The sequence below is a fragment of the Biomphalaria glabrata genome, chromosome 10, assembly GCF_947242115.1.
Source record: "Biomphalaria glabrata chromosome 10, xgBioGlab47.1, whole genome shotgun sequence".
Classification (NCBI taxonomy): Eukaryota; Metazoa; Mollusca; class Gastropoda; family Planorbidae; genus Biomphalaria; species Biomphalaria glabrata.
In genome coordinates this window covers 43,451,482-43,473,522 of record NC_074720.1, presented here as the reverse complement: position 1 = coordinate 43,473,522, position 22,041 = coordinate 43,451,482, and the positions used below count along the sequence as shown (strand labels likewise).

Genomic DNA, 22,041 nt, shown 5'->3' with positions numbered 1-22,041 from the left:
AGAGAAAGGGATATAGTATTAGGAAAAAAAATTTTTTAAATGAAAAGAGGAAAATTTGAATTTTGAAATAGACAAAACAATGGACACTATATTGTACAATATAGTGTACAATCACTAAATACTGTACTACATATTACTTTGTGATCCAAGCAAAAGAGCCTAAAAATTAGATTCTGCAGTGCTGAACAGTGCACAGAAGTTATTAGATCTTTATACTTTGTTGACAAACTTCACTTTTCAATTCTTCAGTATTCTGTACGCCTTCACTTCACCTATCCTTTAGTCTGTTGGGGTACCACACGAGATCTGTTGACCATCTGTCTCCATTCCTCTCTTTTGCCTTGGATAGAAATTCATTCAATGACAGGCCTGTCCATGCTTTTATGTTGTCTTCCCATCGCTTTCTCTGACTGCCTCTTTTTCTTTTTCCTGTTTTTTTTACTGTAAAGAATGGGCGGTGCCCCGATGGTTTAACATACTTAAAGGATAGGCGAAGGGGAATGAGCACTTAACACCAGCTAGAAATATTTCATAAACCTGCACTGTTAGCAGATGTTCCATTGTTAGTAATCTGTCTGGCATTTTACAACTTGAGAGACTATCGTTTCTCTTCTCAAAACCTCACGAGACTGAAGAGGCAGACATATGATACACACCCACTATCACAGATTTTGGATATGTAATCCCTAGGTGCTTTTTCATACTTCTTATATTCACCATCTGCGATCCAGGACCCCCCCCCCTTTCCCTCCTTTTATGCCTGCCCTTGTGGGCTAATTCCAGTGTTTCTCAAAATGTGGTTACCAATCCTAATGGGTCTGGAGAATAATGAAAAATTATAAACATTTATAATAACTTCTTCCCAGCCAGTTTATCAGATTGGATAATTTGAATAGTAAAACTCTTCCCTCACTAGTGTTTAACATGTTTATTACGCACTGCTTGATGAGAACCTAAACAAAAGAAGGCTGCCTGGTCGTGCGGTTTGTACGCTGGACTGTCGTTCGGATTTATCGACGGTCGAGGGTTCAAACCCTGCCCGCTCCCATCCCCCGTCGTCCTGCGGGAGGTTTGGACTAGGAAGTAAACTATCTTCAACTCTGAAGGAACATCCAAAACATGTAAAACATTTTACAAACAAGATGTGAACACATTCTTTACTTGGATATTGAAGCACCTGGACCAACTCAGATCCCAATCACAGATGATTCCATACTAATACAGGAGCATCTTAATTAATTTTTCAAAAGCTTTATTTTAAACAAAAGTTTCTCAATAAACATTTCTTCAACAAAATGCATCTTTTTTACGCCAGTACATATTTATGTAGCTTTTATCACTTAGCGGGTCCGTGGGCAAATTTGACTAGATAAAGGGGTCCTCGGGTCAAAAACGTTCTTGAGAACCTCTAGAGCTTATCCTGTGTTTTTTTTCTGTTGGAGTCAATCTTGAAGATCTTGATGTCTCGCTTACATAAATCAATAAACTCAGGGCAATGGCTGTCCATGGACAAGGGACAGTACTGCTAGTACACAGATATGACCTGTGTTATGGTCAAGTGATCGAAAGTCTGCGTGGACCAGAGACACAGTGTGTAAGAATGTGGCAGTTCAAGACAGGACAGCGAGTAGACCGAGACTGTTAGTCGGCTATGAAGTCAGTCATGGTGGAGTCCTGAAGTGAATGTACGAGTCCAGGAAGAGATAGAGACAGTAGAGTTTTACAGAGTTTATTAGTTTAGTACGGTGATGTACAGTACCGGTATAGCATTTTTAGTGTTGATGTATTGCCAATTGTGTCATATTGGCTGTTTTAATTGACCATTATTAAAGTACCAGATTATTTGGAGCTCTTGTTGTCAGGTTCTTGATGTATTAGATGTGCTGTATTGTGTTTAGCAGTGTTTACAGAAGGCCTGATTAGGAGAGATCATAACAATATTTTAACAGTGACTGACTGCCCCCCCACACATTATTATGTTAAACATAAAGCCTTTCTTAGCAGACAATAAAACCAGACAATTTTATCTCCATTGAAATATTTAATCAAGAAAATGATTATATATATAAAAAAAAATAAAAGTTTGTCGTAAGAAAAATAAGATTGTCGGTAACAAAATCCAACGTATAGACAATAGATTCAGTTTGCGTCTGAACAAGCAGACATTGAACACATCATTTCAAAATTTAAAAAAAAAACAATTACAAAGTTTAAAAATAAATATTTTGTTTTTTTTTTCTAAACAGAAATTATAACATTAAAGAAATAACATTTTAATATCCAGTATGACTAGATGTCTCAGCATTTCGCTTGGTATTATCAAACTATATATGGTCAAATCTCGTTATACTGAACTTCACAGGGTGAGCACAATGTGCTTGATATATCAGAAGTTCACATATATCACAAGAATCATATGTAGATGACTTTATGCATATAGGCATGGAGAACTAATATCAACACAGTACTTTAAAACTTGGAAACAGTTTGCAACATAAGAATCATACTACTGATCAGAACTAAGGAATAAGGAAAGCTTAAAATTAATAACACTTGCTTTAATGTTACCTAGAATTGGGGTGGGGAGGGGAGTCTTTCCCCAAAAAAAATTTGTATAGAAGCTAATTTTACTGATACATTTTGAACCATCTACCCAGGGCGCAGCTAGAAATTGGTCATCATTTGGGGGCGGGCTTGACTTCTTTGAGGGGCAACTGCATTTTGCGTAATATTTAATGTAAAAAAACGCTCAATTGGGGGGCCCCCCTTAAGACTAGATATGTGTTGCTATAGAAACAAAAACACTAGATATGTGTTTTTACAGAAACAATTCTAGATATGCGTTGTTACAGAAGCAAATAGTCTAAATACAAAAAAGACTAGACCATTTTTGGTTTGCATAAAACAGCAAGTTAAAAAAAAAACAAAACAAGTAATAACAAAACAACACTTGCCAAAAGACTGCTACGCTATTATCACAATGAGCATACTAGATGTATTTATAACAAACCAAATATACAAATGTAATACTGTCATGCCGAGCCAACAGCAAACATCAACTGAACATTTAAAAAAATCTGGGGGCTAAAAAAAAATTGTTTAAATGAAAATCAAGAAATATTGCAGATCTAGCAATGAAAAACAATGTATAATTACATATTTCGGATGTTCCTTCAGATTCTGAAGATAATTACATCTTAGCCCAAACCTCCAGCAGGAGCAGGCAGGATGTAACCTAGGACCTTGTGACCAGGCTAGGTAGCTGTATACATTACCAGTATTGTTTAATCAATTGGTTTATAATTTCTGTATAAAATATTATTTAATTCTCATATGAATGTAATTGTGGCAATGCATTTCTAATAGTTCCATTAAAATAATGTACTGAGTATTATCATTTGTCCAAAAATAGAAGAGAAAAAATGTTTTTAATCAAACAAGACAAACTAAAAATGCAACAGGTTTTGTGATCTTGATGACTCTAAGGCTAACAATTTGATCATACATAGTTGTCTCCCTGCCTAACATGAAAGCATTACAAATAGAAATGACAAGAACAATAATAACTATAAAAAATCTATACTTATAGAACAGTGATGCCCAACCTTTGTTGGTTCATATACATTTGTATGGGCCACATCATCCCCCTAAAAAATTGTCCAGTCCTACGGAACCGATCCTTTGCGAATTCCTATTCACCATGGCCAGAAATGTTCAGAGGGGTTGATAGAACTGAACCATGGGCTAGATAAGGCATGTGGACCATAGCTTGGGCATCAGTGTTATAGGCAAAAAAAAAAAACTTGTTGAAAGATTCAATGCTGTGAATAAAATTTAAACTGTTTACAAAACTTGAGCCTATTTCATCAAATCACCACCAGTGTCAGAGCGAGACCAACCCTTATAGAAGGACTGATTACTGACCTGCAACGTCACAGCCACTGGGCAGTTTAGACCTATAGCTCGTTGCCACATCACAGTCTGTACTAGACAACAAGCTATTGGCCTAAACTGACCATAGATTGTGACATTGCAGGTCAGTGCTGAGGCCTCTATAACGCATGGTCTCGGTCAGAGGCACTGACATACATGCAATAGTGATAAATTAGCCTGATAAGATGAAAAATTTTGTGGTACCGGTAATCGAAAAAAAAACAACAACAGAAATAGTATTAATATATAAAGTGCTGATTCAAATAAAAACGTACAATATAGAATGTAAACTTTGAAACTGTAATAATCAAAGATGAATGTAAAGTTTGAAACTGTAATAATCAAAGATGAATGTAAAGTTTGAAACTGTAATAATCAAAGATGAATGTAAACTTTGAAACTTATAATCAAAGATGCATGTAAACTTTGAAACTGTAATAATCAAAGATGCATAAAAAATTGAACAGTGTTTAGGGGATAAAAAAGACAGTCAAATAAATAGTTGAAATTCCAATGTAATACAAAAACCAAATTACTGCTGTAATACTACAAACAAAAAAATTATAACAAATAAAATTTGTAAAACAAGTGAAATGGAATGTAAATATAATTATCTCCTCAGAAAAAAAGAGAAGATTCAAAGGACTGAAATAATATCACACAAACAAGTATCGTTGGATTCAATTTCTTTTTCTTTTTATTACAAGTGGAGTCTGTGACTACAGTGTATCATAACATATTAGTTTAAGGAGACACGAGTCATATCATAACATATGAGTCTGGCGATACCCTGTCTCAGGAGACATATCATAACATATTAGTCTGGAGATACGTTGTCTCAGGAGAAAGGAGTTATAACATAGTAGTCTGAAACTACTGACGATAAAATAAAAAAGTTTCCTCAGACTAAACAAAGCAACAAAAAAATTTGATCCACAGATACAACAGAGCTTAACAAGTAAAAAAAATGATAGATTTGAAATGTTTTGTATTGTATGGACAATCTTTTCAGAACGATTTTTTTGTTATTTTTAGTGAAAAAATCAAATTACTTCTAGTATTAACTTCTTCCCCAAAACAATCAACAGCATTTTTACATAAATTGTTTCAATTCTGTCGCCTAATTTTTATAAATAAACTTTGGTAAATTGAAAATTCAAACTGCATATTTTTTTTCATTAATATGAAAAACTAAAAGACGTGAAAACCTTGGTTTTGTTCAAAGGTTATTTCAACAAACACAACAACAAAAAAAAAAGCTTTTTTTATTTACCATCTACATGCTTCTTCCCCAAAACAATCAACAACAGTTTTCTTATAATTTTATAAATTTTATATTTATATATTATATATTCTTATATTTTTCTTATAATTTTACTGCTTCTCATTTCTTTCAAAAGTTGTGATAGAAACATTAGTTATACATTTGTGAGCAAATTAATGTCAGGTTATAAATCTCATCTAATCACTTTGAACAAGTGGATTATCGCTCGACACATCTCATGACTCACTAGCTTTCACTCTGCCTTTTTACACCTGATTTCAAAATGAAGTTTCCCTAATTTTGAACTATCGGCAAGAATGATGGTCCTTGGTTCCAAGTGACCTCAAGTTGAACTTCATACAACTAAACACACACACACACTGACACTAACCAATTAGATGATAATTCAATGCCATAGAAAATAGAAGCCAAAAGTAAAAATAAAGCTTTCTTTTTTTTTTTATATATTTCTGGGAAGTTAAAATATAAGTAGGTTTTACACAAGAGCCTCTAACTGTATTAATATTTTGGTGTACTACGAAAATTGTATCATTCAAATTTACCCAGCATTCTCTGAGCTGAAAACATTCACACTTGTAAGAAATAAAAAAATGAATTCTCGAATACATTTCTTTTATAAAGATTAAAAATTGATTTGAAAATACTGAAGATGAATGAAGTATGTCAAGAAGTGGTTTGGACAATGTCAAGCAAAGTGCTGAATACAAAGGCCCTGTGAAGAACTGCCTATTTTAAACTATTGAACTGATTCGTAACAAAGTCATGAATTATTGTACAGATTTGATTGAGTTTCCCCCAATTTTTTTTTTGCATAATTAAATTATTTATCTACTATGGATATTGAAATAGTTTATCATCGAACCACCTGAGCTAATATATACATAAAGAGAGTTTTTTTTTAAATAAAATGTTAGATCCTAAATAGATCACTAATACAATTTAGCTCCTAAAGAATGTTACAAAATGATTTCGAATTCACAAACTCTTAAGTTAACTGTCAGAAGCCACATGGTTAGTTAAAAAATAAACTTGTGCATAAAAAAAAAAACAACTTGTGTCAGAGAAGGAAATACAATTGCTTATTTTCCTTTACATTAGGCATTAAACAAAAAATATCTCTATGCAATCCAAAATTAACATATTTTCTTTTTTTTTTTTTTAAATCTGAATTTATAATGAGCCATTATTTATGTTTTTTGTCTGTTTTACTTGTATAGGATGTTACTTCAGAATTGCAATTTTAACACCCTAAAATTCTTAATTTCATACAGATATATATAGTAACTGCTTCAACACTTACAATACAAATATAAGAAAATATTTAGGTTTTTTGTTATAGTGTCTGTGTGTGTGCATATTTATATTGACTGAAAAATTCTGACAAAACATTTGAATACAATTGATCCAGATGAGAGAATAACAAATGGGTGAACACATCAGATGAGTGGTTGAGTGTCAAAAACCACTTGGCTATCTATCAAGGGGGCCGAAGTTCAAATCCTGAAAGTTATGTTTGCTAAATGCCTAAATGGAGCACAGAAACCTTCTCCCTGATACCCCCTAACCCCACAATAACAGATTAAAGCATGGCGCTCTGAGCAAGCTATAAGCATGAAAGTTGCCCTACACGTAAGCAATAAAAAATGCATAGAATAAGTCAGTTGAAGTTTGAAAAAGGAGAGACAGAACCACATGTGTATTACGTGTGTGTTACGTTATACAGCATGGCAAAAGCAGTAGTTCTGAAGTGAGTTACAATATATATATCCCAAAATCACTCAAAAGTTTGTTATTCCATATGTGTTTCTACATGTATCTACCACTGAACTGAAAGTTGTAAATATCCTTGGATAAAAGTCAAGTTTATTTTGCTTTTAAAAAAAAAGAAGTTTTCCAAGCTATATTCAAGATTTGTTGGAAAGTTAACTCTTTCTCTCCGTAATTATTTACCACATTCTGATGGAATCAACGTTGGTATAGTCGGTTAGGAGAGAAAGAGTTAAGCTAAGTTAAGCCTAGTTGGTTGGACTAGCTGTCTGGGCTTACCGCCCAACCCTCAGTTTCAATAGTCGACTGTTAGCAATGTCAAATGATCAGCGCAATAACCAAACTCATTTATTAAAGTAATGTTCAGGTGTTTAATAGATTTAATGGGGATTGACCCCCTAATGCTGTGCATTTGAATGCTTGCATTGAAAAAGATTTGCATTTGAAAACCCATGATTTAGATGCCTAGCACTTGACTATTTTGTCATGGTGACTTAAAAAAACATAATTTTAAAAAATTGGATATAAATAGATGAATAAATTTAAAAATAAAACAATATTTCAAATATTAGAGAAGCTCAGATGAATTGACTTATTTAAACTATACAACTTTTGAGCACAACAGACCTGACTAGGCTATAAATCTGTCGAGAACCACTGCCTAGATTTTGGATGCTATATAGCTGTTGAGAACCACTGACTACACAGTTGAAGCTATGACACTGTTGAGAGCCACTGACTAGATTTATCAAGCTATGAATCTGTCGAGAACCACTGCCTAGATTTTGGATGCTATATAGCTGTTGAAAACCGCTGACTACACGGTTGAAGCTATGACGCCGTTGAGAGCCACTGACTAGATTTATCAAGCTATGAATCTGTCGAGAACCACTGCCTAGATTTTGGATGCTATATAGCTGTTGAGAACCACTGACTACACGGTTGAAGCTATGACGCCGTTGAGAGCCACTGACTAGATTTCAAGCTATAAATCTGTTGACAACTTCTGACTAGATTGTATAAGTTATTAAATTAGTATAGAAATTCTGACTAGACTGCTTTTCCTTAAGACAAAGATAAAAGCATAATGCTTTCAAGAATTTTTCTTTCCTTAAGCATATACTGTGGACAAACTGTAAACAACTTATCTTCAAATATTCAAATTAGTTTTACATTTTCAGAATTTTCTTCCATTGTTTCCAAAGGTCAATATAATTTAAAAATGCATTCATTTTTCTCCTTCTCCCTATCAGGAAGCTAGACCATTCATTCCGAGTGTTATGTTGTTTTGATTCCATAAGTTCATAACACAGAATCTTCACTACACAAAGCATTGGTTATGCATGATTCTTAACTACATAGAGAACCCACTGTATTTCCAATTAGAACTTTGGAACTTTTCAGAGAATTTTTGATGTTTTTTTCTTAAAAAAAGAAACATTTATAGGATGATACTCTAGTGAAAGGCTTAAAAAATAAATAACAAAAAAAAGGTGAACTATATACAATTTTTTAACAAGTTGAATTTTAAAAAAAATGTGAATTGTATTGATATATACATTCTTTAGGGAGTGATAAGTGATAAAAAAAAATTGTGGAGAAAAAGGAAAAAGAAGATATCTATACGTTTTCTCACTTAAATTAAAAAAAAAAAAATTGATGAAATCGTATTGCGTGTGTTAATGTTGATCAATTAGTTTTGGTAAAAAAAGTTATTTTTTAATCCAAACTGTTTTAATAATGTGGAGATGATGATAAAATCTGTAAATTTATAAAATATATAATTATGTCCCTTAGGATTATGATGGACAATAAAAAGATCTATTATATGCTGAACTCTTTGCTTTAGAAGTTTTGTTTTAGTTGAACTAAGAATGCTCATGACTTTCACCTATGTCCCTAGAGACACTGAATTCATTGTTGAAAGCAATTGCAATTTTTTTACATAGGCTCTGTTCTGTGTCTGCTGGGAAGATGCAGACGGCATTTTCTAAAGATGAAACAGTTTTGAACATTCCCGTACAACCAGGCAAATCAAAGTAATGGTCCAGTGATGCTTCATTCACAAATACGATTGAGGTCTTTTCAACCTGTTAGGACAAGTAACAGAGTAAGAAGGCTAACAAAGTTCACAATTGAATAGCACATTAATGACAATATTAAACTAGGTTACGCTACAAATTGTTCACCGATTTGAACGAATTGTCGTTTGAACCAATAATCATGAATGATTTGTCGTGAAAGAAATGTCAGTGAACTATTTGTCATGTCCCCTTTAAACTAATAATGTAAGTTTAATTAACTCTTTATCTCCGAAATTATTTTCCATGTTCTGACAGAATTGTTCATTTTTCACTTTTGTACCCTGTTATGATTAAACTTCAATAACATTTTTGTTTGTAATCAGAAAACATTATTTTTGGTATAGAATTATAGGAGGATGCATGCTTTTTTTATAGAACACAAATTAAAATTTAGAAAAACAAAAATTAATTTAATTTAATGGGGTCAAATCAACTATGGTATCATTAATTAGGAGAGAAAGAGTTAATAGTACAAAGTAATCCATTCACTTTACAATAGAAAGTAACAATAATAAGTAATCAATCACATCACTGACCTGTACAGGAGTATTTTTGGTAATCTCTGTAGCACTCAGATCAATGACAAAAGTTTTATGCTCTTTGTGATTTAAAGTATTCACAAAACTTTTGATGGCTTCATCCTGAGAAATACATTTGTGAGAATAATAAAGAGTGTATGTTATTATAAATTACAGATGCTCCTTCAAAAATAAAGACAATTCTGTCCTAGGCATATCCATGTCTTAATCTAGACATGCATGTTTAATGTTAATCAATGACTTAAACTGCAGAGGCATTGGTTTTTACTGGCTGATTCAGGCAGCAGTTTCATATGCTCTAATGGCACTAGGGAAGACTTTGCACTTACAAGAATCTTGTCGTAGCATATGTAATTAGAATGGACCTTTGTGTCTTTCTGAGTATTTTATTTGGTTGTATTTTTGTAAGTTATGGTTCTGTGTTTTTTTTTATAGTATTGGTACTTTACTTCTTTTAGCCTTCTGTCCTGAAATGTCTCTAAATTTAGAGATTTTCTAAATCGTGTTGCTCTAGACCAGTGATGCCCAACTGTCACAGTCTTAGTTGACATTGCATGATCTAAAGTTCACGTCATGTTAAGAGTTTAAAAGACACGTGGAATTCCTGATGTAGAAAACAGGAAGTAGAATGAATAAAGTTGACTTTGAGTTCAGTCAAGTCAGGTCAGTAAGGTCTTGCTCCCGGTACAGGAAGGTTGGACGTTTCCTCCTGGACTGGTGGATATGTATAGGCATATAGCATGAGAGTCGAAGGACTAGTCATTGTTGATTAATAATATTTGAGAGTTGATTTCATAATGTGCTTATTGGATATTAAGGTATTATTCGTATTTCAATGGATATCTATAGTTGAAGCTCCTGTGTCACTAGTAGTAATTGTTCTTATTGTTACCCGCTGAGATGCGGACGTGATTTGTTGTTAACGTATTGGATACTTTTGATACCGCTGTTATGCGGATAGGATTATTATTTCTTGACTTGTAGCACTAACAAGGAGTGCAGTATATTATTATTATTATGTTGTAAATAAACTTAATGTTGTCTGCTGAACGGACTTGAGTCAGTCGTATAGTGTTTGTCTTGTCACGTGTCTAGAGCACTTCGGGAAGTAAGAACCCAGTATTACACCATTCAATCAGTCTCTAATATTCAACGTTCATTGACATTCAACGTTCATTTACACCAACCTAATTTGTTCTGTGGGCCATTTTAATTTCCAACACTCGTGTCGCGGCCCACATCACCGAAAAGGTACTAAAATGAAATTAAATTGACCTCAAACTATTTTATTAGAAACTTGTGGATCTAGTACTTATAATAATTAATGGGGTATTTGAGGGTTGTTTTTTTTTTACTTTTCTTCTGAAAATGGCTTCATTTTTCTGCTTAAAATGAGAGCAACATTGTAGCTAGCTTTACTACTGACTCATTTTCTTGTCTCTTTTTGGTAAATATTCCCATCAATCCTTAAGTCTCTAAATTAATCTTTTGTTCAAATCAATAATGCTGCCATATTGGTTTGCAATGCCTTTTATATGTTTTTTTTTATTTCCCAAATAGTCACACTTTCTTTCTAAAACAAATATGTTGACTTATTATCATTTTACACAAAATAGCAAAGATCTGTTCACTTTTCCTAGTATATTCTACATTTAGAGTCCCAGTTCATAAACACATATCACTGCTCTAGACTAATGTGAATACTTAAAATTGTACAAAAAGAATTAGAAGAATTACAGAAATGGGGCAGAAGAAAAAAAAGGAAAGTAACTGTAACACAAAAAACACAAAACCATAATTTAGAAATAAAAAACAAAACTTAATGATATACTCAGAAAGACACAAAGATAGAGACACATTTCTTATTCCTTATGCTAGAACAAATTCTTACAAGTGCTCCTTCTTCCCTAGTCCCAATAGAGAATGGAATGGGTTGCCTGAATCAGCCAGGAAAAACAATGACTTAACAGAGTATAAGTCATTGATTGACATGCACGACTAGACTGACCTAGGAACACGCGTAGGATGTAATCATCTTCTTTTTTGAAGTAACATCAGTAATATATGAGACAATCAAGTAAATGTGAAGCACTAATCTGGAATGATCACAGCAATAAAGGCATGTACAATATTTTTTGCACAATATTTTAGTGACACAGCTCAAGCCAGTTCTTTTTGTGAATAAAAAAAACGTACTAAAGTGGCAACAGACAATTTAGTTCCTGGCTCTTCAAGGCGAATATACTCTACATCATGCTCTTGAAGCAACTCAAAGTCAACAACTTTGCTATCTGTGAAAAAAACACATTAGGCAGATATATAGGTCAGTGTAACATCCCTTTTAAAAAAAAATATTTTTAATTGTATTTTATAATCACACACTTTCTTTTTTATAAATTCTAATAATAAAAACTGCACAAGCTTAGACCCAAATCAATAGGATTATGACAATAGTGACAGCTTTCTCATCTTAAAAGAGTTGTTAAGATTCTCTTTTTGTTCTGGCCAAGACATGAAAAAGTTCTCCATATATGAAAATAAAAATGGTTATACGAAAGTTTAGAAAAAAAAAATATCTGGAAACTTATTAATGAACAAATGCTCCTTCTTTCCTAGTGCTATTAGAGTATGGAATGGGTTGCCTGAGCTAGCCAGGAAACCAGTGGCTTGGCAGAATTGAAGTCAATGGTTAACATGCATGACTTGATGTATGAAGCGTAGGATGTAACTATCTTCTTTTTTGAAGTAATGTCTGTATTTTATAAGATAAGAAGATAAGAGGTCTACAGTAAATTATCCATTCTATCAAAATTGAGTTAAAAGAATCCAGGTATGCATTTGTAGTGTCAGGTTTATAAAGTGAATTTGCAATGCTGTGCTGAGAACAACTACAACAAGATTGAGAATCAAAAGTCATAGATTTAGACCAAGATATTTTAAAGCAGTTGGTCATTATGCTGGCCATGTGACACCCATGGGCCAAGGAAACAGATGACCTTTACATCATCTGCCCTATAGACTGCATGGTCTGAAAGGGGAACTTTACTTTAACTTAAAAAAGGCTCTGGACTGTAACTCACAGGGGAAGACAAAGGCTGGAAGACCAAAGCAAAACATCACTAATACAAGAAGCAAGGTTGGTTGGATGGTCATGGACCTAACTGAGGGGAATGGCCTGGAACAGAGTCCCATGGCAAACTACTGCTGCTGCCCAACGCTCCACTGAAAGCCAAAGGGATTTAGTCAAGTCACCTCATATCAATTATAGTAGATAAACAACATTTTTGCTTATTAGCTGAAATAATTAGAATGCTAAAATTTCACTCCTGTCTTTCAGCTGTATGCAAGCAAGCCTCAAGCAAAAAAAATAATAAAAAGCTACTTACCAAATATAAATATTAGAACTGTGTTGACTAATTTTAAATTGCGGAGACCTAGCTGGCTGAAAACTTCACAAACCTTGCTGGAAATTACATCAGCGTTTTTGCAGGAAGCATCAACCAACATTAGCCGATCAGACTTCTCAAAATAGTCTAAAAACGATTTGACACTGTTTTCAAACATAAGAGCTCTTCTCTGAAAGAAAAACATCAAAAAGTTGACCCTGTTTTAAAAAATTTGAGCTCTCCTCTAAAAGAAAAGCAAAAAAATTAAAAACTTTACATGATTATAAATACAAAATATATTAAATAAATAAAATAAAAATAATAAAAATAAAATGCAAAACAATAATTTAACAAAACTCGGTAGTGAGGCTGATGGAGTCTATGGTATAACATAAGAGTCTCTGGTGTCTAAGATAGATTTGATCATAAGGGCTGATGATGACTGCATTGAATAGAATTTGATCATGAGGTTGATCATGTTTATTTCAGGTCATTAAACCAGGAGGCTACTAAAAAAAATTATTTTAAATTTCAAACACATAACTTAAGAAATTCTAACAAAGCTAAGTTAATTGGGCTGCTTGTTACATTTTTTTATGCTGCAGATGTTTATAGAAATCAAAAAGATGCTTACGCTTCTTACGCTTTTGTGCTTTAAAAATATTTTTTCCATTTACTTATTCTGGCAATGAACATGGGTTTCACTGATGGTTACATTGATATATTGAACTCTAAAACTCTATGGCCATATTACAGGTCTTCAGGGCTTGCATAGACCTTCCTTCAGGGAACAGTACCAGGAAAAAGAAGAAGAGACAAAGAAAGTGAGTGGAAGACAACATAAAAGAATGGATAGGCCTGCCATTGAAAGAAATTCTATCCAAGACAAAAAACAGAGAGGAATGGAGAAAGACGGTCAACAGATCTTGTGTGGTGCCCTAACAGTCCAACAGACTAAGGGACATGTGAAGGTAAAATATTGTCATTATTTTTTATGAGGTATTCAATCTGATTGACTGAAAACCAGACAGGGTCTTTAGGCATGTTAGTTTATTGACTAGATCTAGATGCTGACTCAATGACAGCCTTAATTAGACTTAACACTGTAGGTAATAGGATCTATGTTAGAAAACTAAATTTGAAAGTAAACTAGACATCGCTCTCTCATGAGACCAATAATGTGTTACATATTACTTAGTCTTTGATGTTTGATGAGTGCTACCTTCGATTAAGAATAGTTCTACCTTAGTCTAAAACAAGACCTACCAGAGCAGCGCTACCCCTAGATAAGTCCTACCATAGACTAAGAATAGTTCTTAGTCATAAACAAGACCCACCAGAGCAGTGCTGCTTTATTCCTAGATAAATCCCACCACAGACATACACAAAGTCAATCTTGTATTCCTGGTAAGGTGGTATGTGCTTCAAACTGTCACTACAATGATCATGAGGTTGTACCCTGCCTGCTTTTATCTCCAGCAAGAGGCCAGGGCTAGAACTCAATAATCTTCATGTCTAAAGGGAAATCCAAAACCTGTAAAACAAAGCAACCTTAAATTATAGCTTTTATATAGCGCTACTTTCATGCTTATAGCATGCTCAGAGCGCTTTGGTCCAACCTCAGTTGTGAACCAGTTGGGGAAGGGGGGTATCTAGGAGAAGGTTTTTTTGTGCTGCCTTCAGGCGCTCAGTAAACACAACTCTGGCCAAGTCGGGTGTCGAACCTCGAGCCCCCTTCATAGGTAGCCAAGCCAAGCCAAGTTCTATCGCACTTGGCTTCTCGACCACACTTCGAAAGATATAACCTTAAAACAAGTCTTACCTTAGTCCTGGACAAGTCCACCTCGTCTGTTTGAAAACCTGGCTTCTCTTCTTCTTTCTCCTCTTTAACTACTTCTTCTACTTTTTTCGCTCCTTTAGTTTTACCGTTTGAGATCATAGAGAAGTACAAACTAAAGGATACTGGATACTGAAATCAAACAAAATTTACATTTCAGAAAGATCTTCATTTAAGTCTTTGTTTGAACCTGGTATTAAATTTTATTAAGCATGAAAGTAGCGCTATATGAAAGCTATTTTTTAATTTTAATGTCTTGTGTCCCATTTAAATAGCAGTACATGCAGCCCTTATACATTTGTCTAAATGCTGTATTGTGTGAAATAAAATCTTATTCATTCATTGGAAATGTGCATAGTTGAAATTTCTTTGTCAAACTAACTTAAGACATAGTTAGATATAATTACAATAAAATTTGAAATAGGATAAGGCAAATAAAACCCAAAAAGCAACAACCACCTATTCAAAACATGAGGACAACCAAAACTAACTTTTTTTTCAAACACAGCCATGTTACTGGAGCAGTCTTGTGAGAAATTAGCAGTCCGAATGATGTACTTTAAGTTAGGCATCATATCCACCAGATAACGACCTTTTGGGTTAGTATCCACCACTGCTGTCACTTCCCGGAGAATCCAAGATAATGATATAGTAGAGGGGTCATCCTGAGAATACAATGGTGGTATTAGTTAGTCATTATTTTCACTCAAATGTTCTATAGCACACAAACACAAAATACTTTGATATTCAAATTCTCAAAATCTAAAAAATTGCAAGAATTGTTTTAAAAAGAGGGATAATGGATGATGGTGATCATGATCCAGGGCAATAATTCTGCTCAATAAAATTGAATAAGATCTTGAGGGTTGTTTTTTTTAAGCAATTTTAATTAGCTTTAAGTTGATAACAATTATTCTTAAAGAATCAAGCAGCTTTGTAGCTACTTTCTTAAAATAAAAACACCCAAATACTATGTTGTTAGCATTCCAGTAGATCAGCGGTTCTCAACCTTTTAAGCTCGGCGACCCTTTTTATAATCCCCCACTCTGCAGCGACCCCACAGCCAACACACACATACAGCAATAGAAGAGTAGGCAATAATAATCCATATTTTCGATGGTCTTAGGCGACCCCTGGCAAATGGTCAATCGACCCCCAAGGGGGTCGCGATCCACAGGTTGAGAACCCCTGCAGTAGATGGTTGCCGAGATTAAAAATTCCTTATATGTCTTCAAGGTGGAGAAAAGTTTAATAATAAATAATTTCATTTATTTAGCAGTTAAAAAACCCAATGTAGGCTCAAGGCGCTTTAAGAATGTGGCAGACAAAAAAAAACAATGAGTTTTGAGGGGAAAAAACTACACAACTTTAAAGGTGACCCCAATGAATGCATGGTTCTGTGAAAAACACAAAGAGCCATCACTAAGGAATGAGGACATTTCATTATTATAGATGTGACGATGACAAATTGTGGCTGCCCTGTAATTGTAATTTTTCCAGGTACTGTTCCATGAAGGAAGGTTTTTGCTAGCCCCGAGGACCTTGTGATATGGCTATAGAGTTTTAGTTTTGGTACAATAGTTAGCAGGTCCCAAAAAGAAAAAACAAGTTAAGAATTAAAAGAGATATTAAAAAAATATAAAAAAACAGGTGATAAATAATAGAGAACAAGATGCAGATGTGAGATAGAAAGAAAACACAACTCTGACCTATAACAACGCTGAACGAAATCGTTAGTACCTCTAGCATTTTCTTCAACTCTTGTACCGACTCCTTCCTGTCCCCTTGATCTTTCTGATCTACTTCCTGTCTGTGTTCTGTGAGCTTCTGCAACATCAGCTTCTCCACATTGATGAACGTGAAGTCAAACACTTCCGCCAGTTCTGAAACCAGTCTGCCTTTCTTGGAACCGGGCCCTCCTACATACATAACAACAGTAACACTAGTATTAGAAGTTATGCAGACAAACAATAAGCAATATATCTTTTTATAACAATTGAAGGAAAACATTTTCAAGGGAAATTATTTTAGATTGGGAATGAACATTAAAGTGTATTGTTGTAATTTAGCCAGCATTGTTCACTTGGGTATAACTGTAAAAATTTAACAATCCTAAACTGGTATGCACAAGTTTGCATATCAAAACCAACTGTTGATGTATCAGAGTTTAATTGAATAGTTTGAAACAAGTTCTGCTACAGAATTTTTTTCTTAATATAATAAAATATCTCCTGGTAAAGATGTTTTTTTTTTAAATTTTGTACATTTGTTTATTACATTCTTGAAACTTTTCTATAAATTTAAAAAGAAATCCAAGTTTATTTGCTGAAAGCGAAATGGATTTAAACTTTGAAACAAAATGTCTCAACAATTTTAGAAACACTTCTTGTGCACTCCAATCAATGAAATATTTGTCTGTGTTGAATCAGATTGTCAGTCATCTCAAATACGGAGATGGTTGTTCTCTGTAGTATGTTCTAGCATCATTTCTGTATGATTGGAATATCCTTACAAGGTTTTTTTTTTGGGGGGGGGGGGGGGAGGAAGGAAGGTACCACAAAGGAGATGAAATTCAGTGATCAGTAAAAAGAGGGTTGATAAAATAGTCAGTTAGGGAACAGTCGCAGGAAAAAGAAGAAGAGGCAGACTGAAAAAGTGATGGGAAGACAATATAAAAGAATAGACAGTCCTGGCATTGAAACAAATTCTATCCAAGGCAAAGGATGGAGAGGAGTGAAGATCTTGTGTGGTGCACCAACAGTTCCAAAAGATAGGTGAAGGTGAATAGTCAGCATGTAGAGTTTTTCTCTTTCCAATTAATACTACGGAGAAATTGATCTAGTCTGGCTAGAATAAGTATCTGTCTTTTTTTTATGCTGATTTTTAGGTATGGTCCAAATCTGGAACATTGTGATGATACTAAAGCACATACCACATGACCAGACGCCGATCATAATTGCCAGAGCGAAGATGGACTTGAAGAAGAAAAAACAATCTAAATTAATGTGTATGTGTGAATGGTTTTACCGTAAACAAAAATGATGGTTGAACCATTCTCATTAACCTTGACCTTGTTTCCCAGGTCAACATGGACTTGGTCTTTGGTGATTTTACGGTTGACGGCTCCATTTGCATCTGGTTTGGTTATCTTACTGTAGCCACCACATCCCATTCTAAATGTGTAGGCAGGTCAGCTCATTCCGCCATCAGTCGCAAATCTGCGTCAAATGCAAGAGGGAGATATACATGTCATATCAACTTAGGTGCATGAATTACATAACTAAACAAAACGACAAAGTTTATATTACATTGAAAAGCTTAAGAGATATTATTTTGAAAAATAAAAAACATACAAGATTGAAGGTTTGATAACAGGATATGGAGGACCTGAGCTAGTGGAAGACCCTTACCTTCTTGTGAAGACTTTAATAACAATGAACTTGATTATTACTAGGGCAACGACACATTATTTTTTTAATCATTGGATTGGAGTTCTTGGTTTTATAGTCATCTCTAGAGACTATCTACAAGATTCCAAAGTTTATCCAGCTGAATCAGGCGATTCCTTACATAATATAAAAGCACTTGGGAAGAAGTTAATAATGAAACGAGAGGGACAACTGAGTTAATACAGTTATTTGAGCTGATTTTGCTATTTGCCCATTAATTCATGAAAATAACATGGATCCACAATTGACTGATCTAGTGTACCAAAAAATGTCAAATTATTTTAAGGGGTTACAGAAGTGCGAAATTTATTTTTTTTATTTTTGCTTTAACTTAATAACTGTTGTTATATTATATCATATGACAACTCAATAATAAAAAATATATATTGAATGTTGTCTAATGTTTCCGGGTTGCCATGGTAACGGCGGCCATCTTGAAAATAAACAAAAATTAGTTCATATAGGAAAATTCTAAAATTTTTCAAAATAGATAAATTTCAAAGCTAAAAATACTTACACCTTAAAGTATAAAGGTGGCTGGAAGGAGCTAGCTAGATTTTATACATTTTCCCTTAGCATTGTGCATTTTATGATTTTTTAAAAAAGGGTGATTTTTTTCCTGTAAAATGCATCCACATTTTTTTTCCCAAAAGATCATATATTAAAAACTTCTTCAGCTAAAGTCATTAAAACTAGCTGATTCTCTGTATTATTTATCTCTGAATATGTGTACCAAATTTGACACATTTATCTCTATTAGTTCTAGAGATTTTAGAAATATGTTACAGGGGGGGGGGGGGGGGGATCACAAAAAATGCATTCACTCAAAAACAGTGAATTTGTATTAAGAAAAATATGGAAAATAGTGTTCACCATGCATCATTAAAATGATTTTTTTAAAATAAAAAATGCTATTTTTTTAGAAAATATTTGGTGCCAGTTTATAAAATACATGTCCACCTATTTAATTACACCAAAATTGAAAAATCTAGAATCGGTAGATCTAGTAAACCCAAAATTGGATCCAGTAACCCCTTAACAATTTCAGTGAACTACCCCTTAAGGTGGTGACAATGTTACTAGATTAAATCTAAATCAAATGCCTGGCTGAGTTGCTCCATGTTTAATAATATATCATATTATCTTAAATATAATATTACAGTTTATGGACTTAATTTTACTTTAAAAGAGAAAATGATTATGTCCTTAGTACCTAATGTGGTGACAATGTTACTAGATTAAATCTAAATCAAATGCCTGGCTGAGTTGCTACATGTTTAATAATATTTATCATATTATCTTAAATATAATATTACAGTTTATGGACTTAATTTTACTTCAAAAGAGAAAATAATTATGTCCTTAGTACCTAATGTGGTGACAATGTTACTAGATTAAATCTAAATCAAATGCCTGGCTGAGTTGCTCCATGTTTAATAATATATATCATATTATCTTAAATATAATATTACAGTTTATGGACTTAATTTTACTTCAAAAGAGAAAATAATTATGTCCTTAGTACCTAAGGTGGGGACAATGTTACTAGATTAAATCTAAATCAAATGCCTGGCTGAGTTGCTCCATGTTTAATAATATATATCATATTATCTTAAATATAATATTACAGTTTATGGACTTAATTTTACTTCAAAAGAGAAAATAATTATGTCCTTAGTACCTAAGGTGGGGACAATGTTACTAGATTAAATCTAAATCAAATGCCTGGCTGAGTTGCTCCATGTTTAATAATATATATCATATTATCTTAAATATAATATTACAGTTTATGGACTTAATTTTACTTCAAAAGAGAAAATAATTATGTCCTTAGTACCTAAGGTGGTGACAATGTTACTAGATTAAATCTAAATCAAATGCCTGGCTGAGTTGCTCCATGTTTAATAATATATATCATATTATCTTAAATATAATATTACAGTTTATGGACTTAATTTTACTTTAAAAGAGAAAATAATTATGTCCTTAGTACCTAAGGTGGTGACAATGTTACTAGATTAAAACTAAATCAAATGCCTGGCTGAGTTGCTCCATGTTTAATAATATATCATATTATCTTAAATTATAATATTACAGTTTATGGACTTTATTTTACTTCAAAAGAGAAAATAATTATATGTCCTTAGTAGATGGTTCTCTGTGGCATTTTACGTCTCGAGAGACGATCTTTTCCCTTTGCAACTTCTTGTGTGACTAAAGAGGCCAATCCTTGATACACAGCTGCGATCGCAGGTTGGGCATATATAATCACCAGGCGCCGTTGCATTTTCACCCTTCTTTCTGCTTCTGTTGTGTATGACATCTGCAATCTGTGACCCTTCCTTTATGCTCTCTCTCCATGTGGATCTGCCCAGTGCCACCTCTTCCCAGTTGCCAGTGTCGATTTTGAAGAGCTTCATGTCGCGTTTGCATACATCCGTATAACGTAAAAGTAGATGGTTATCAATGTGTTAATCTAGTCATGTATGTTAATTAGAGACTAAAACTCTGGAAGTCATTGATTTCCTGGCTGATTCAGGCAACCTGTTTCATGGGGACAGGGAAGAAGGAGCTCTTGTACATATCTGTCCTAGCATCTGGAATAAGAAGTGTGTCTTTCTTTGTGACTTTCCAAGTGTGATTTTGTATTTGTAAGTTATGGTTCTGTGTTTTATGTATTAGACCTATGACTACTTTACCTTTTTAGTCTTCTATCCAGAAGTGTCACTAAACTTAGTGATGTTTATTATCATGTTACTAAACTAATGGTGTTACTCTAATAAAATTTGAACATTCTTTTGTTATAAAAATCTCATTGCTCTCTATTTTTGCAGCTGTACTAGTTTCTTTATGTTTTCTTGAGTTGAGGGGTCCCAAATAAAACAGCACATTAATAGAAGATAGCAGTGCTCTAATGCTTCCATACTAGACCCTAAGCAGGCCATCAATTGTCAAGCTAGATTAGGTCTATATCTAAATCTAGATTTAGATTCTAGAATGCTTGATTAGATCTAGGAATCTAGACTTTAGTAGCCAAACTAAAGTCACTCTAGTGTCTACAAAAGGTAACATCATAACATCAACATGTTGATGATGTTCATGTTGAATGTAGAATCATGCATGCTGTAGTCACTGTAGATCTAGACATTGACATGGAGTGATGGACTAGAGTGTCACTAGAGTCTAACTAGACTCTAGTCTCTAGTAGCAACTAGTGTAGTCATTACTGTAGTGTTGTGTAGTGAGTTACACTGAGTAAGAGAGTCAATAAGACTCAATACTGACAATAGAATAGAGAGAGTTCATAGTTCATATTATTATTATAGATCTAGAATATAAATAATAATTTTAGATCAGTCCTGGTCCTGAACTTCATAAGACTGAAGTGAGAGTGAGAGACACAGGTGACAGACACTACAGATACTCAGGATACTCATAATGTTATTCTGAATGTGTCAATAGTTAGTATGACAATCACAATACTCATACTCATAGTAAGTAAGTCAAGTAACATAGTAAGTAAGTAACTCATACTCACTGACTCAGTACTGAGATAGGCGACTCTTAAAATAATAGGTTTAAATGACTTACAGTTAAAATACTTACTGTTTTCTATCAGAATTAAAAAATTTAAAAATGTCCCTTTGAAAAACACAGTCCTCAAGACTAAAACTACATTCTAAATAGGGTAGCTGATGGAAATAACAAGAATTTTGTTAGAAAATATTTCTTCTGTTGTCATAGAGGCCTCTAATGTTATA

The 22,041-nt window shown here is 33.5% G+C and overlaps 1 protein-coding gene across 1 annotated transcript; it reads right to left on the bottom strand.

The window, feature by feature from the left end:
* Positions 1-4,607: 4,607 nt before the first annotated feature.
* On the bottom strand, positions 4,608-22,041 carry LOC106065510 (uncharacterized). Its single transcript, XM_056045416.1, has 9 exons — positions 21,887-22,041; positions 17,859-18,049; positions 16,572-16,750; positions 15,323-15,496; positions 14,817-14,963; positions 12,995-13,184; positions 11,805-11,899; positions 9,606-9,710; positions 4,608-9,075 (listed from the first exon to the last, which is right to left on the bottom strand). Exons 2-9 carry the CDS (start codon positions 18,001-18,003, stop codon positions 8,854-8,856), a joined length of 1,257 nt encoding a protein of 418 aa, XP_055901391.1. The 5' UTR covers positions 18,004-18,049; positions 21,887-22,041; the 3' UTR covers positions 4,608-8,853.

Coding starts and splice junctions, on each gene's coding strand:
- LOC106065510 (XM_056045416.1), bottom strand. CDS start 18,003: ATGGGATGTGGTGGCTACAGTAAGATAACCAAACCAGATGCAAATGGA. Junction 16,751..17,858: donor AACCATCATTTTTGTTTACG/GTAAAACCATTC, acceptor TTATGTATGTAG/GAGGGCCCGGTTCCAAGAAA. Junction 9,076..9,605: donor CCAAAAATACTCCTGTACAG/GTCAGTGATGTG, acceptor TTGTCCTAACAG/GTTGAAAAGACCTCAATCGT.